The 12,192-nt window shown below is 39.2% G+C and overlaps 1 protein-coding gene across 1 annotated transcript in view; it reads left to right on the forward strand.

Moving 5' to 3' along the window:
* SLC44A5 (solute carrier family 44 member 5) overlaps window positions 1-12,192 on the forward strand; it is a 248,593-nt gene that overhangs the window by 181,796 nt on the left and 54,605 nt on the right. The window contains exon 7 of the mRNA XM_068961184.1: window positions 8,360-8,444. Coding sequence (XP_068817285.1) covers window positions 8,360-8,444 — 85 coding nt within the window. The remainder of the gene's footprint in view (window positions 1-8,359; window positions 8,445-12,192) is intronic.

The following is a 12,192-nucleotide window of genomic DNA, read 5'->3' on the forward strand; positions in this document are numbered from 1 at the left end:
GGAATAAATACTGGTCTTAGTTCTTCTGGAAGTTTTTTGCATAACGTTGAATCATATTCTTATTCTTTCATTTCATGCTTTATTAATTTTAGATAGTATCCATTGATAGCCTGCTATGAAAAATAGAAGATTTAACTCATGTACTTTATGTTTTCCTGATCTTCCTCCTCCTTCCATGTTTGATAGTTAAATTATTACCTTTAGATTTTCTTATAGTTACTTTCATGACTTTACATAGTATGCTGAGTCTCTATTGCTTCTGTTGTCAGAGTCTTGACTCCTCTTTATGTAAGAAGAGGGTATTATCCCCACTACCATTCTCCATCTTTCTTTTCCATTCCTCTTTCTACTTTCTTTTTTAAAAATTTTTATTGAAGTATAGTTGATTTGCAATGATATATTAATTTCCGGTGTACAGGAAAGTGAATCAATTATATATATATACATATATACATTCTTTTTAGATTCTTTTCCCATATAGACCATTACAGAGTGTTGAGTAAAGTTCCCTGTGCTATACAATGTGTTTATTAGTTATCAGTTTTATATATCAATCCCAATCTCCCAATTTATCCCTTCTCCGCGCCCCCCGCCCCCCATCTTCTGGTAACCATACATTTGTTTTCTACATCTGTATCTCTATTTTGTAGATAAATTCATTTGTACCCTTTCTTAAAATACCACATATAAGTGATACATTATATAGTATTTGTATTTCTCTTTCTGACTTACTTTACTCAATATGAGACTCTCTAGGTCCATCTATATAGCTACAAATGGCATTATTTCATTTTTTATGGCTGAGTAATATTCCACTGTATACACACACCACGCCTTCTTCATCTATTCCTCTGTTGATGTACGTTTAGGTTGCTTCCATGTCGTGGTTATTGTGAATAGTGCGGCTGTGAACATTCCTCTTTCTATGTTTGCTCTTTACCTGATTGAGTTTGTAATAAAGTTCAATTCTGCAACTTCATCAGAATCGTTCACATTCTATTGGTAGATTAACTCTAAAAGTTTTAGAAATAAGACTTGTACTTTGTAATAGCTATTTAAAGTTATTCACTGTCTGGCCATTACATTTTCATTTCTACTGTGTCCCTGATATCAAAGCCAAATTTTACACTTTATTTGCAGCTTAGCATCATTCTCCATTTTAGTGTATTTTGACTTAGAGCAATGACATTCTTGTATAATGTTTTATTTGCCAGCAAGATCAGGACAACAGTTTTCTGCCTTTCCAACCCCACTATTTTTTAAGGGCTCCCTCTTAAGTTTCTGCTTTTTGTTCCACTCAGCACTAGGCAAATTTTAGGCTCAATGCATAGCTTTAATTCTGAGACTTATCTACCTCATTAGATTGGACCCTGCTGCTAGACTTAGCAAATAAAAGAATGCTCAGTTAACTTTAGATTTCAGATAAACAGAAGGATTTTTTTTTAGCCTGAATTTGTGCCATGAACTTTTTTCTATATCCCAACTTGTCTTTTTCCTTTGTTGACACTCCTGTTTTGATGGGGAACATTCTTGACTATCTTCGTAAGATAAGAAAGCATAGAAAGATAAATCCTTGGAAATGTTTTTCTTCTCCCTCTTTACAACTGATTGATGGTCGAGCTTTAGAGATGTAGCTTGAAAGACAATTCCTGGCAGAAATTTTAAGATGTTATTCTGTTGTTTTTGGCATCCAGTCTGTCTAATGTTAGTCTGATTCACATACCTTGTGGTGAAATCAGTTTTTCTGTTTTGAAAGATTTTTCCTTTGGGAAAGCATTTAAAATTATTTATTTTTGGTGTTCTGAAATCTCACAATTCAATGTACGTCTTACTTTAAAAAAATCTTAAAAAAAAATCTTTTTGTCTAGTCTTTGATGGGTCCTTTAATTCTAAAGAACTATGACTCATCACCTCTGAAATTTTTCTTCAGTTATTTCTTTTCTATTTTTATTCTTTCCATTTGTCTTTCTGGAACTCTGTTATTCGTAACCTGGACCTCCTTGATTGGTCTCAATATCTTTTTTTCCCCCTTATATTTTCCATTTATGACTTTTTATTCTGTATTCTAGAAGATTTTGTCAAGTTTTTCCAGTTCTGCCTTTGATTTTTAGCTTTTGTTAATCAAGTTTTTAGTCTCTTAAAGCCCTCTTGTTTTCTAATTGTTTATAATAACATAGTATTTTTATTTATGAATAATCTGATTGAATCTCTCTGAAAATACTGTTTTTTAAAGGTCCCTTCTATGCTCTGAATTATTTTATTTTATCCAGCATTGCTTTTTATTTGTTTATTTTAGTCTTTCCTTTCATTTTCTGATTTCTTTTAAATTCCTGGTGCTACTTGATAATCCATTTTTACTATAGAAAGAATTGGGTCACTTGTGTGAATTTGCTCAGCTGCTGTGTCACTGGGTCAGTTTTTCCAAGGAGACCTCTGCCTAGTATGGGATAGGAACACTGTATTAGCTATTAGATTTCACTACTGCATGAACTGGTGTGAAGCTACTGTCCGACATGGACTTTTAAAATGCCAGAACATGAAGGATTGTAGACTGGGGTATCCAATTTCACAAAGGCCCTTGCTATCATTCAACAAAAGAGGCCTTTGTTTTTGCCTGTTTTTCCTGGATCCTAGAAGTCTTAAGTGTAGGACTATGGGGGAAGCACAGAGGTGCTGATTTGTACTGTAGACCCGTATATAAACCTTTAATTAATCTTTTCACTTTCGGCCACATTTCTCTTTTGAGTCCAGAATGTATCATGCTTTCTAACAGGCATATCATATCCCACCCTTTTTGTATATTTTCTGTAGTGCATTCATCACTCAACACACTTCTCATATGCTCTTTATTTTCCAGAAATTATTGACCTCTCATGTGCAACTGTGAGCAGATCCCATCCTGCACATCCTTAGGTGGTATGGCAGTGCTTATCCCTTTCTGTATTTTTATTTTTCTGTTTCCGTGTATCTCAGGAAGGAAAGAGATGGGCTTAAGTGCACCTTACCTCATCTTGAACTAGTAGTTTGTAGTTGCTTCTATTTTATTGTTTCATTGTAGAAATATAATTCAAATTAAATAATGAGTTACTAAGAGGTGGCAAGAATACACAGAAGAACTATACAAAAAAGATCTTCACGACCAAGAAAATCATGATGGTGTGATCACTCACCTAGAGCCATAGAGCCTAGAGCCACATCCTGGAATGTGAAGTCAAGTGGGCCTTTAGAAAGCATCACTACAAACAAAGCTAGTGGAGGTGATGGAATTCCAGTTGAGCTATTTCAGATCCTGAAAGATGATGCTGTGAAAGTGCTGCACTCAATATTCCAGCAAATTGGGAAAACTCAGCAGTGGCCACAGGACTGGAAAAGACCAGTTTTCATTCCAATCCAAAAGAAAGGCAATGCCAAAGAATGCTCAAACTACTGCACAATTGCACTCATCTCACATGCTAGTAAAGGAATGCTCAAAATTCTCAAAGCCAGGCTTCAGCAATACATGAACCGTGAACTTCCAGATGATTAAGCTGGTTTTAGAAAAGGCAGAGGAACCAGAGATCAAATTGCCAACATCTGCTGGATCATGGAAAAAGCAAGAGAGTTCCAGATAAACATCTATTTAAATGGCAAACCATTCCAGTATTCTTGCCTGGAGAATCCCATGGATGGAGGAGCCTGGCGGGCTACAGTACACGGGGTCGCAAAGAGTCGGACATGACTGAGCGACTTCACTCACTCACTCACTTCTGTTTTATTGACTATGCCAAAGCCTTTGTGTGGATCACAATAAACTGGAAAATTCTGAGAGAGATGAGAATACCAGACCACCTGACCTGCTTCTTGAGAAACCTATATGCAGGGCAGGAAGCAACAGTTAGAACTGGACATGGAACAGCAGACTGGTTCCAAATAGGAAAAGGAGTACATCAAGGCTGTATATTGACATCCTGCTTATTTAACTTATACACAGAGTACATCATGAGAAACGCTGGGCTGGAAGAAGCACAAGCTGGAATCAAGATTGCCGGGAGAAATATCAATAACCTCAGATATGCAGATGACACCACCCTTATGGCAGAAAGTGAAGAGGAACTAAAAAGCCTCTTGAAGAAAGTGAAAGTGGAGAGTAAAAAAGTTGGCTTAAAGCTCAACATTCAGAAAATGAAGATCATGGCATCTGGTCCCATCACTTCACAGCAAATAGATGGGGAAACAGTGGAAACAGTGTCAAACTTTATTTTTGGGGGCTCCAAAATCACTGCAGATGGTGACTGCAGCCATGAAATTGAAGGACGCTTCCTCCTTGGAAGGAAAGTTATGACCAACCTAGATAGCATATTCAAAAGCAGAAACATTACTTTGCCAAAAAAGGTCCATCTAGTCAAGGCTGTGATTTTTCCAGTGGTCATGTATGGATGTGAGAGTTGGACTGTGAAGAAAGCTGAGTGCTGAAGAATTGATGCTTTTGAACTGTGGTGTTGGAGAAGACTCTTGAGAGTCCCTTGGACTGCAAGGAGATCCAACCAGTCCATTCTGAAGGAGATCAGCCCTGGGATTTCTCTGGAGGGAATGATGCTGAAGCTGAAACTCCAGTACTTTGGCCCCCTCATGCGAATAGTTGACTCATTGGAAAAGACTCTGATGCTGGGAGGGATTGGGGCCAGGAGGAGAGGGGGACGACAGAAGATGAGATGGCTGGATGGCATCACTGACTCGATGGACGTGGGTCTGAGTGAACTCCGGGAGTTGGTGATGGACAGGGAGGCCTGGCACGCTGCGATTCATGGGGTCGCAAAGAGTCGGACACCACGGAGCGACTGAACTGAATGAGTCACTTCCTTAATCACTTTTGCAGAATTATTCCTCTCCAATCATTAATTACCATTTGGCTTCCCTGATGCCTCAGATGGTAAAGAATCATCCTGCAATGCAGGAGGCCCAGGATCCATACCTGGGTTGGAGAGGCTTCCCTGGTGGCTCAGAGGTTAAAGCGTCTGCCTTCAATGCGGGAGACCCGGGTTCGATCCCTTGGTCGGGAAGATCCCCTGGAGAAGGAAATGGAAACCGACTCCAGTATTCTTGCCTGGAAAATCCCATGGATGGAGGAGCCTTGTAGGCTACAGTCCACAGGGTCACAAAGAGTCGGACACAACTGAGCGACTTCACTTCAACAACTCCAGTATTCTTGCCTGGGAAATCCCATGGACAAAGGAGCCTGGTGGGCTATACAGTTCATGCGGTCACAGATTTGTATGTAAGGAATCTGAGGACCACTGACATTTAAGGATATCAGACAGGCTTTGACAGAATGAGTACATATGTGTGCAAAAAACTAAGGAGGATTCTCAGATACTGAGAAACTTATTCTGAAATTGATCTCATTCATTCTGCATCATCTGATGAGTGCCTGGAATGGGCCAAGTAGTAGGCTAAGTGTTAGGAAACTAGATGGATATAAACGTTAATAAGGTACAAACTTTACCCTTGAGGTTTACATAATCTGGTGAATAATTTGTATATATGCAGCATTTTGCAGTTTATAAATCAGTTTTACCTATGGTGGACTCTTGACACTTGCTGATTCAGCCTTTTAACTACTCCTAAGGGACTCCAGTGATCCACGACATGCAATAATTTATTCATTCACTTAGGTACAAATTTGAGTCACATGCACCATGAGACTGTATAGAATGTATAGCTGCCTGTGTGGTGAAAGAGCCAAATTCACTCTTGTGGAATCTTTAAGTTGCCTTGTGCATACTGTGTATGCATTTATAGCCAGATTCTTGAGCCATCAGAACTCGATGGGATTACAAACATGAAGTGAGTTTATTTCCCCCTTATTATTGCCTTTAATGATGTTCTTTCAAATTTCTTTTCTTCTTGTTTTGGCATCTTGGGCATCTTCCATAGCTTTCTAAACACTTTCTGTTAAAAAGTACAGTATAGTCCATTTAAAATTTGAATCCATCTCTTCCAATTCCCCAGCTCAGGTCTGAACTCTGCAAGGGAACTTAAGAGTGGGAGAGAAGGCCTGTTTTGTTATTTTCCTTCTCTTCCCTCCCTCCTGGTTTTAGTCTTTGTGTTGTGACATATAGAAGGAGAAAGAGGTTTGTTACTTTCCTGGCCACTGCCCTAGTCCTACATGGTTGTTGCTCCTGAAGCTAAGATGTAACTGACTATCCACAGACTCTCTCCTTGACAAAGCCTGGCTCTCTCGTGGTGTGCAAGTGGAAATTCTCTGGGGAAGTCCTTACTGACTAGTCTTTTGAGCTGAGAAATCAGTTTTGGCTTTCTCTCCACCAAACCCCTTCAGCTCCATCCCTGGGGATTCATCTCCAGTCTCTTATCAGGTTATGTTACCACCAGGAAGGTGCAAGCCCATTTCCTTGGCTCCACACCCTCCCATGACAGACTGCTTCATTGCTGTCTTTCTGCACCATTTGGTTTATTTCCACTCTCTTGTGGTTTCTGGGTCTCACATTTTCTCTGCTAAAACGGGCAGAGGGCTGTAGTAAGTCTGCCACACAAAGCAGTATCCAGCTGGAAACCAAGATGCTGGTCTGCCCTTCCCACGTGCTCAGTCACTTCAGTCATGTCTGACTCTGAGACCCTGTGGTACCCTGCCATACCGTCCCAGCTATAGCCTGGGACTGTAGCTTGCCAGGCTCCTCTGTCCATGGGACTCTTCAGCAAGAATACTGGAGTGGGTTGTCATATACTCCTCCAGGAGATCTTCCCAACCCCAGGATCGAACGCAAATCTCTTATGTCTTTGGCATTGGCAGGTGTATTCTTTACCTCTAGAACCAACTGGGACACCCTCTGTCTCTCTGAGAGATTCTCTCAGAGCCTGTGTGGTTTGAAACGCAGAAAAAATAATCCATCCTTTCAATGAGGAGGGGAGGGAAAATCCTCTGAACTCTGATGACTGTATCCTGCCAATTCCACTGTCTCCAATCACCTCCCTCACTCATCTTTTGCTTATGTAGACATGAGCAAGAAGCAGCAGATGTGATGCAAGGATCTAGCCCACACTTTCTGTGGAGAGCTCTTTTTGTTTCTAGATTCAGATCCTACTAGATTCAGATTGTGAGTCAGCAGGAAAAATATAACTCAACAGCCTATTATACATTTTATGCTGTATATGTAGTCATGTTAACTTGGGACTGTTCAAGGTTCTGGAAACATTCTTCTTGAATGTATATGGCTATGTTCTCTCAAGATATTGTTTGTAGACCACCTGTATCTGAATCAGTTGGGGATCACAGGGGGAAATGTGGATTGCTAGGCTCTGGGTTCTGAAGGGTTGAGAAGGAGTCAGGAATCACAGTTTTCAACAAACACCCCAAGGTTCACTGATGCATACTAAAGTTAGACAGCCATTTGTCTTGAGCCCACCACACATTTCCTATGTCCTCCCAACACCACTATTCAGCAGGTCAGGCTGGTATTATCCCCATTTTACTGCTGAGGAAATTGAGATTTAAAGGAGAAACATGGCTTGCAAAATGGCAAAGTCATCACTGTTGCTGGCAAAGTCATCACTTTTGCTAGCAAAGTGTGTGTGTGTGTGTGTGTGTGTGTGTTAGTCACTCAGTTGTGTCCAACTCTTTGTGGCCCCATGGGCTGTAGCCTGCTAGGCTCCTCTGTCCATGGAGTTCTCCAGGTAAGAATTACTGGAGTGGGTTGCCATTCCCTTCTCTAGGGAAATCTTCCCGATCCAGGGATTGAACCCAGGTCTCCAGCATTGCAGGCAGGTTCTTTACCATCTGAGCTACCAGGGAAGATCCCCAATAATAAATGTCAAGTTATCCCACCACTATGCCCCTGAACATAATTTTAAACAGAGAGAAAATATAACTAAATTCATCTTTTTTCAGATCACTGAAATAATACATGTTTATCTCATGAAACCCATAAAATACAAAATTATCTAAACAAATATAATGCCATCATTCAGATATAATCATTTGTTTCTGCATATAATGTGTTATAACTGTTTTTGCAAAATTAAATCATATTTTGATACTCTTTAGTAACCTGCTTCCTAAATTCATCCATTAAATATTTTTCAACATTATTTTCAATGGCAGTATAATCTTTTACTTTATGGATGTGGAGTTCTTTATTGAACCAATCCCCTGTTGATGGACAATTTGATTATTTTGACTTTTTACTATTACCCAAAGCTATTTTAAGTGTTAGGCCACTTGATGGGGATTTGGGGAATATGTTGCAAATTTCTAGAGGAAATGAAGCAGATTTTTAAAGGTCATGTTATATTAAAGTATACCCGATGATATGAAATGATATGAAATATTTCCACAGTCACTAAAAATATTATGTTGTTTTTTTAGGAACAAGTCCATTTTGTTTTATTTTAACATGCTCACCTGTACCAGTCCCTCCGTGGTGGTAAACCTACAGTGCCCTACCACACAGGTAAGGCGAAAAATATGCCTCACTGGTTTTAGCAATTTTAAACATTCTTGGATGACAGAACTGAGAAACTCTATTTGAATTCAGGATGTGTGTGATTAATGATGAATTTATGGAAGGTGACAAGACAGAAGTATAATCTCATGTTTGTTCATATACAATAAAAACAGGGATTAATCAGTTAGTATCACTAGGAACCTCAGTGATTATCTTGTCCAACCACCTATTTTTATAAATGAATAAACTGCAGTATAGAGAAGTGGAGATATTTTTCTCAAGATTGGTATTAGGAAGAATAAAGCCATCTATTGTAACTAATGAACTTCAGTTTTCCAGTGACTGAACACAACAGTTTCTTTTTGGTCATATGATAGTATAAGGTGGTGTTTGCAGTCAGTGGGCGGCTCTCTTCCAGGCTCCTTTCGTCTGGTGGCTCTGTCATCCCTTAAGGCCTCAGTAGCAGCAGCAGCATCCAGTTGCCAGAAGGAAGCAAAAGGCTGAATAAAGCACCCCTGCTCTAAGCCTTGGATCAGTTGGGTCGCACATTGTATTTCTACTCAAGTACCATAAACTTATAAGTTTTAAATGTTCAACCTGAGATGCAAGAAGGAGGGAAAGAAGGAATAAAGCCATGTAACTGTGGACTGAGCAGCCTCTTATGTACCATGAAGAAATGAAACAAAAGGCACAGATATCAATGGGCAGTTCATTCTGTTTTCTATAGTATATCCATTTGTCCTCTAGAGGACCCTTCTTCCCAAGGGAGACAACTCAGAGTCCTGTGTGGTACTGAACTTCAGCCCACAGTCTAGGATCTATGGATGATGGATAGTCTGTCCATCAGGTCTTGACACTAAATGCACAATGGGGAACAGGGCTGGGGAAGTTAGAATACAAACTCCCATTCAGAAAGGAAGGAGGTGTAAGTGCACAGTGGTCTTTAGTGCAGAGCACGAGAACAGTCTTTTATTCTCTTTGGATTGTGTTCTCTGAAGGAAGTTCCTTATCTGTCATCCTGTGATCCTTCGCTCAACAAACTGAAAGGTTATTTCCTGTCTGTCAACCTCAGGCCATACCACTAACCACTACTGAACACTGGAAATATGCCCTCTTAGAGGCCGCATGGCTTTGAAACTCTCTTCCTGTTGTACAAGTTTATCGTGTCAAAGATTATTTTAATAGTCAAAGGCCTTTTCAGGTTAGGTTATGAATTTAGCAGTATAACTACCTCAAAAACTCAGTAGGATTTTGCTTATTTGCTTCCTCTTGGTTCCTTGTGCAAGTAAACCACAGCCAAAGGTCTTCTCTAGAAAATCTGCTTGCTTTCCTCCTCATGTCCCTCAAAGACTTTTGATATCTTATTTCCTGCTGAGATTTAAACCATCTTGGGGTATTAACCTCTTAGTTCTGTGACCACCTGTACCACAAAACCTTGTTTTTATCACAGCCACTCACCCCCAAGGTCAAATCCTCACTCTTGTCCGTACCAATAATTACCACCCTTAATTTCAAACATCTTACTGTCTAATCATTTCAATCCCTCTAATATTTCAACTCCAGTTATTCCTCTGCCTCACTGGAACCTACAAACCACTGACCTGATGCCCTTCAAAGTCTCCCTCAGTTCTATCATGTTTCCATCTCCTTCTTTATATGATTTAAACTCCATGGTCCCTCTTGAAAATCACTCCTTTATAGAACTCTCATACATTATTTTCGGCAATGTAAATTGGTGCAGCAGGTATGGAAAACAGTATGGAGGTTTCTTAAAAAACAAAGATAGAACTACCATGTGATTCAGCAACTCCACCCCTGAGTATAAATCCAGAGAAAACTCTTAATTTGAAAAGATACATGCTCCTCAGTGTTCATAGCAGCACTATTTACAATAGCCAACACATGGAAGCAACCTAAATGTCCATTAACAGATGAATGGTTAAAGACAATATGGCACATATATACAATGGAATATGACTCGGCCATAAAAAGAATGAAATAAGTCCATTTGCAACAACTTGGAGGGCATTGCTTAAGTGAAATAAGTTAGACAGAGAAAGACAAATACTGTATGATATCACTTATATGAGGAGTCTGAAAAATGATACAAATGAACTTATTTAAAAATCAGAAACAAACATAGAAAACAAATTTATGGTTACCAAAGAGGAAGGGAGAAGAGAGATAAATTATGAGTTTTGGACTAGCAGATAAATACTACTATATATAAAATAGATATATATAAAATAGATAAACAGGGTTCTATATAGACAGGTTCCCTGTTTAGTACAGGGAACTATATTCAAATCTTTTAATAAGGTACAATGGAAAAGTGTGTGTGTATATATTCACTACAATACCCAGTTGTGGATGTGACTGGTGATGGAAGTAAACTCTGATGTAAAGAGCAATATTGCATAGAAGCCTGGAATGTTAGGTCCATGAATCAAGGCAAATTGGAAGTGGTCAAAAAGGAGATGGCAAGAGTGAACATCGACATTTTATGAATCAGTGAACTAAAATGGACTGGAATCAGCGAATTTAACTCAGAACTATTATATCTACTACTGTGGGCAAAAATCCCTTAAAGAAATGGAGTAGCCATCATAGCCAACAAAAGAGTCCAAAATACAGTACTTGGAGGCAATCTCAAAAACAACAGAATGATCTCTGTTCATTTCCAAGGCAAACCATTCAATATCACGGTAATCCAAGTCTATGCCCCAACCAGTAATGCTGAAGAAGCTAAAGTTGAATGGTTCTATGAGGACCTACAAGACCTTCTAAAACTTACACACACACACACACAAATTTCCTTTCCATTATAGGCAACTGGAATGCAAAAGTAGGAAGTCAAGAAACACCTGAAGTAACAGGCAAATTTGGCCTTGGAGTATAGAATGAAGCAGGGAAAAGGCTAATAGAGCTTTGCCAAGATAATTCACTGGTTATAGCAAACACCCTCTTCCAACAACACAAGAGAAGACTCTACACATGGACATCACCAGATGGTCAACACTGAAATCAGATTGATTATATTCTTTGTAGCCAAAGATGGAGAAGCTCTATACAGTCAACAAAAACAAGACCAGGAGCTGACTGTGGCTCAGATCATGAACTCCTTATTGCCAAATTCTTCAGTTCAGACTTAAACTGAAGAAAGTAGAGGAAACCACTAGACCATTCAGGTATGACCTAAATCAAATCCCTTATGATTGTACAGTGAAAGTGAGAAATAGATTCAAGGGATCATATCTAATAGACAGAATGCCTGAAGAACTATGGACAGAGGTTCGTGACATTGTACAGGAAGCAGTGATCAAGACCATCTCCAAGAAAAAGAAATGCAGAAAGGCAAAATGATTGTCTGAGGAGGCCTTACAAACAGCTATGAAAAGAAAAGAAGCGAAAGGCAAAGGAGAAAAGGAAAGATATTCCTATTTGAATGCAGAATTCCAAAGAATAGCAAGGAGATATAAGAAAGCCTTCCTCAGTGATCAATGCAAAGAAGTAGAGGAAAACAATAGAATGGGAAAGACCAGAGATCTCTTCAAGAAAATTAGAGATACCAAGGGAACATTTCATGCAAAGATGGGCTCGATAAAGAATAGAAATGGTATCGACCTAACAGAAGCAGAAGATATTAAGAAGAGGTGGCAAGAATACATAGAAGAACTGTACAAAAAAGATTTTCATGACCCAGATAATCATGATGGAGTGATCACTCACCTAGAGCCAGATGTCCTGGAATGTG

The sequence above is a fragment of the Capricornis sumatraensis genome, chromosome 2 (assembly GCF_032405125.1).
Source record: "Capricornis sumatraensis isolate serow.1 chromosome 2, serow.2, whole genome shotgun sequence".
Lineage (NCBI taxonomy): Eukaryota > Metazoa > Chordata > Mammalia > Artiodactyla > Bovidae > Capricornis > Capricornis sumatraensis.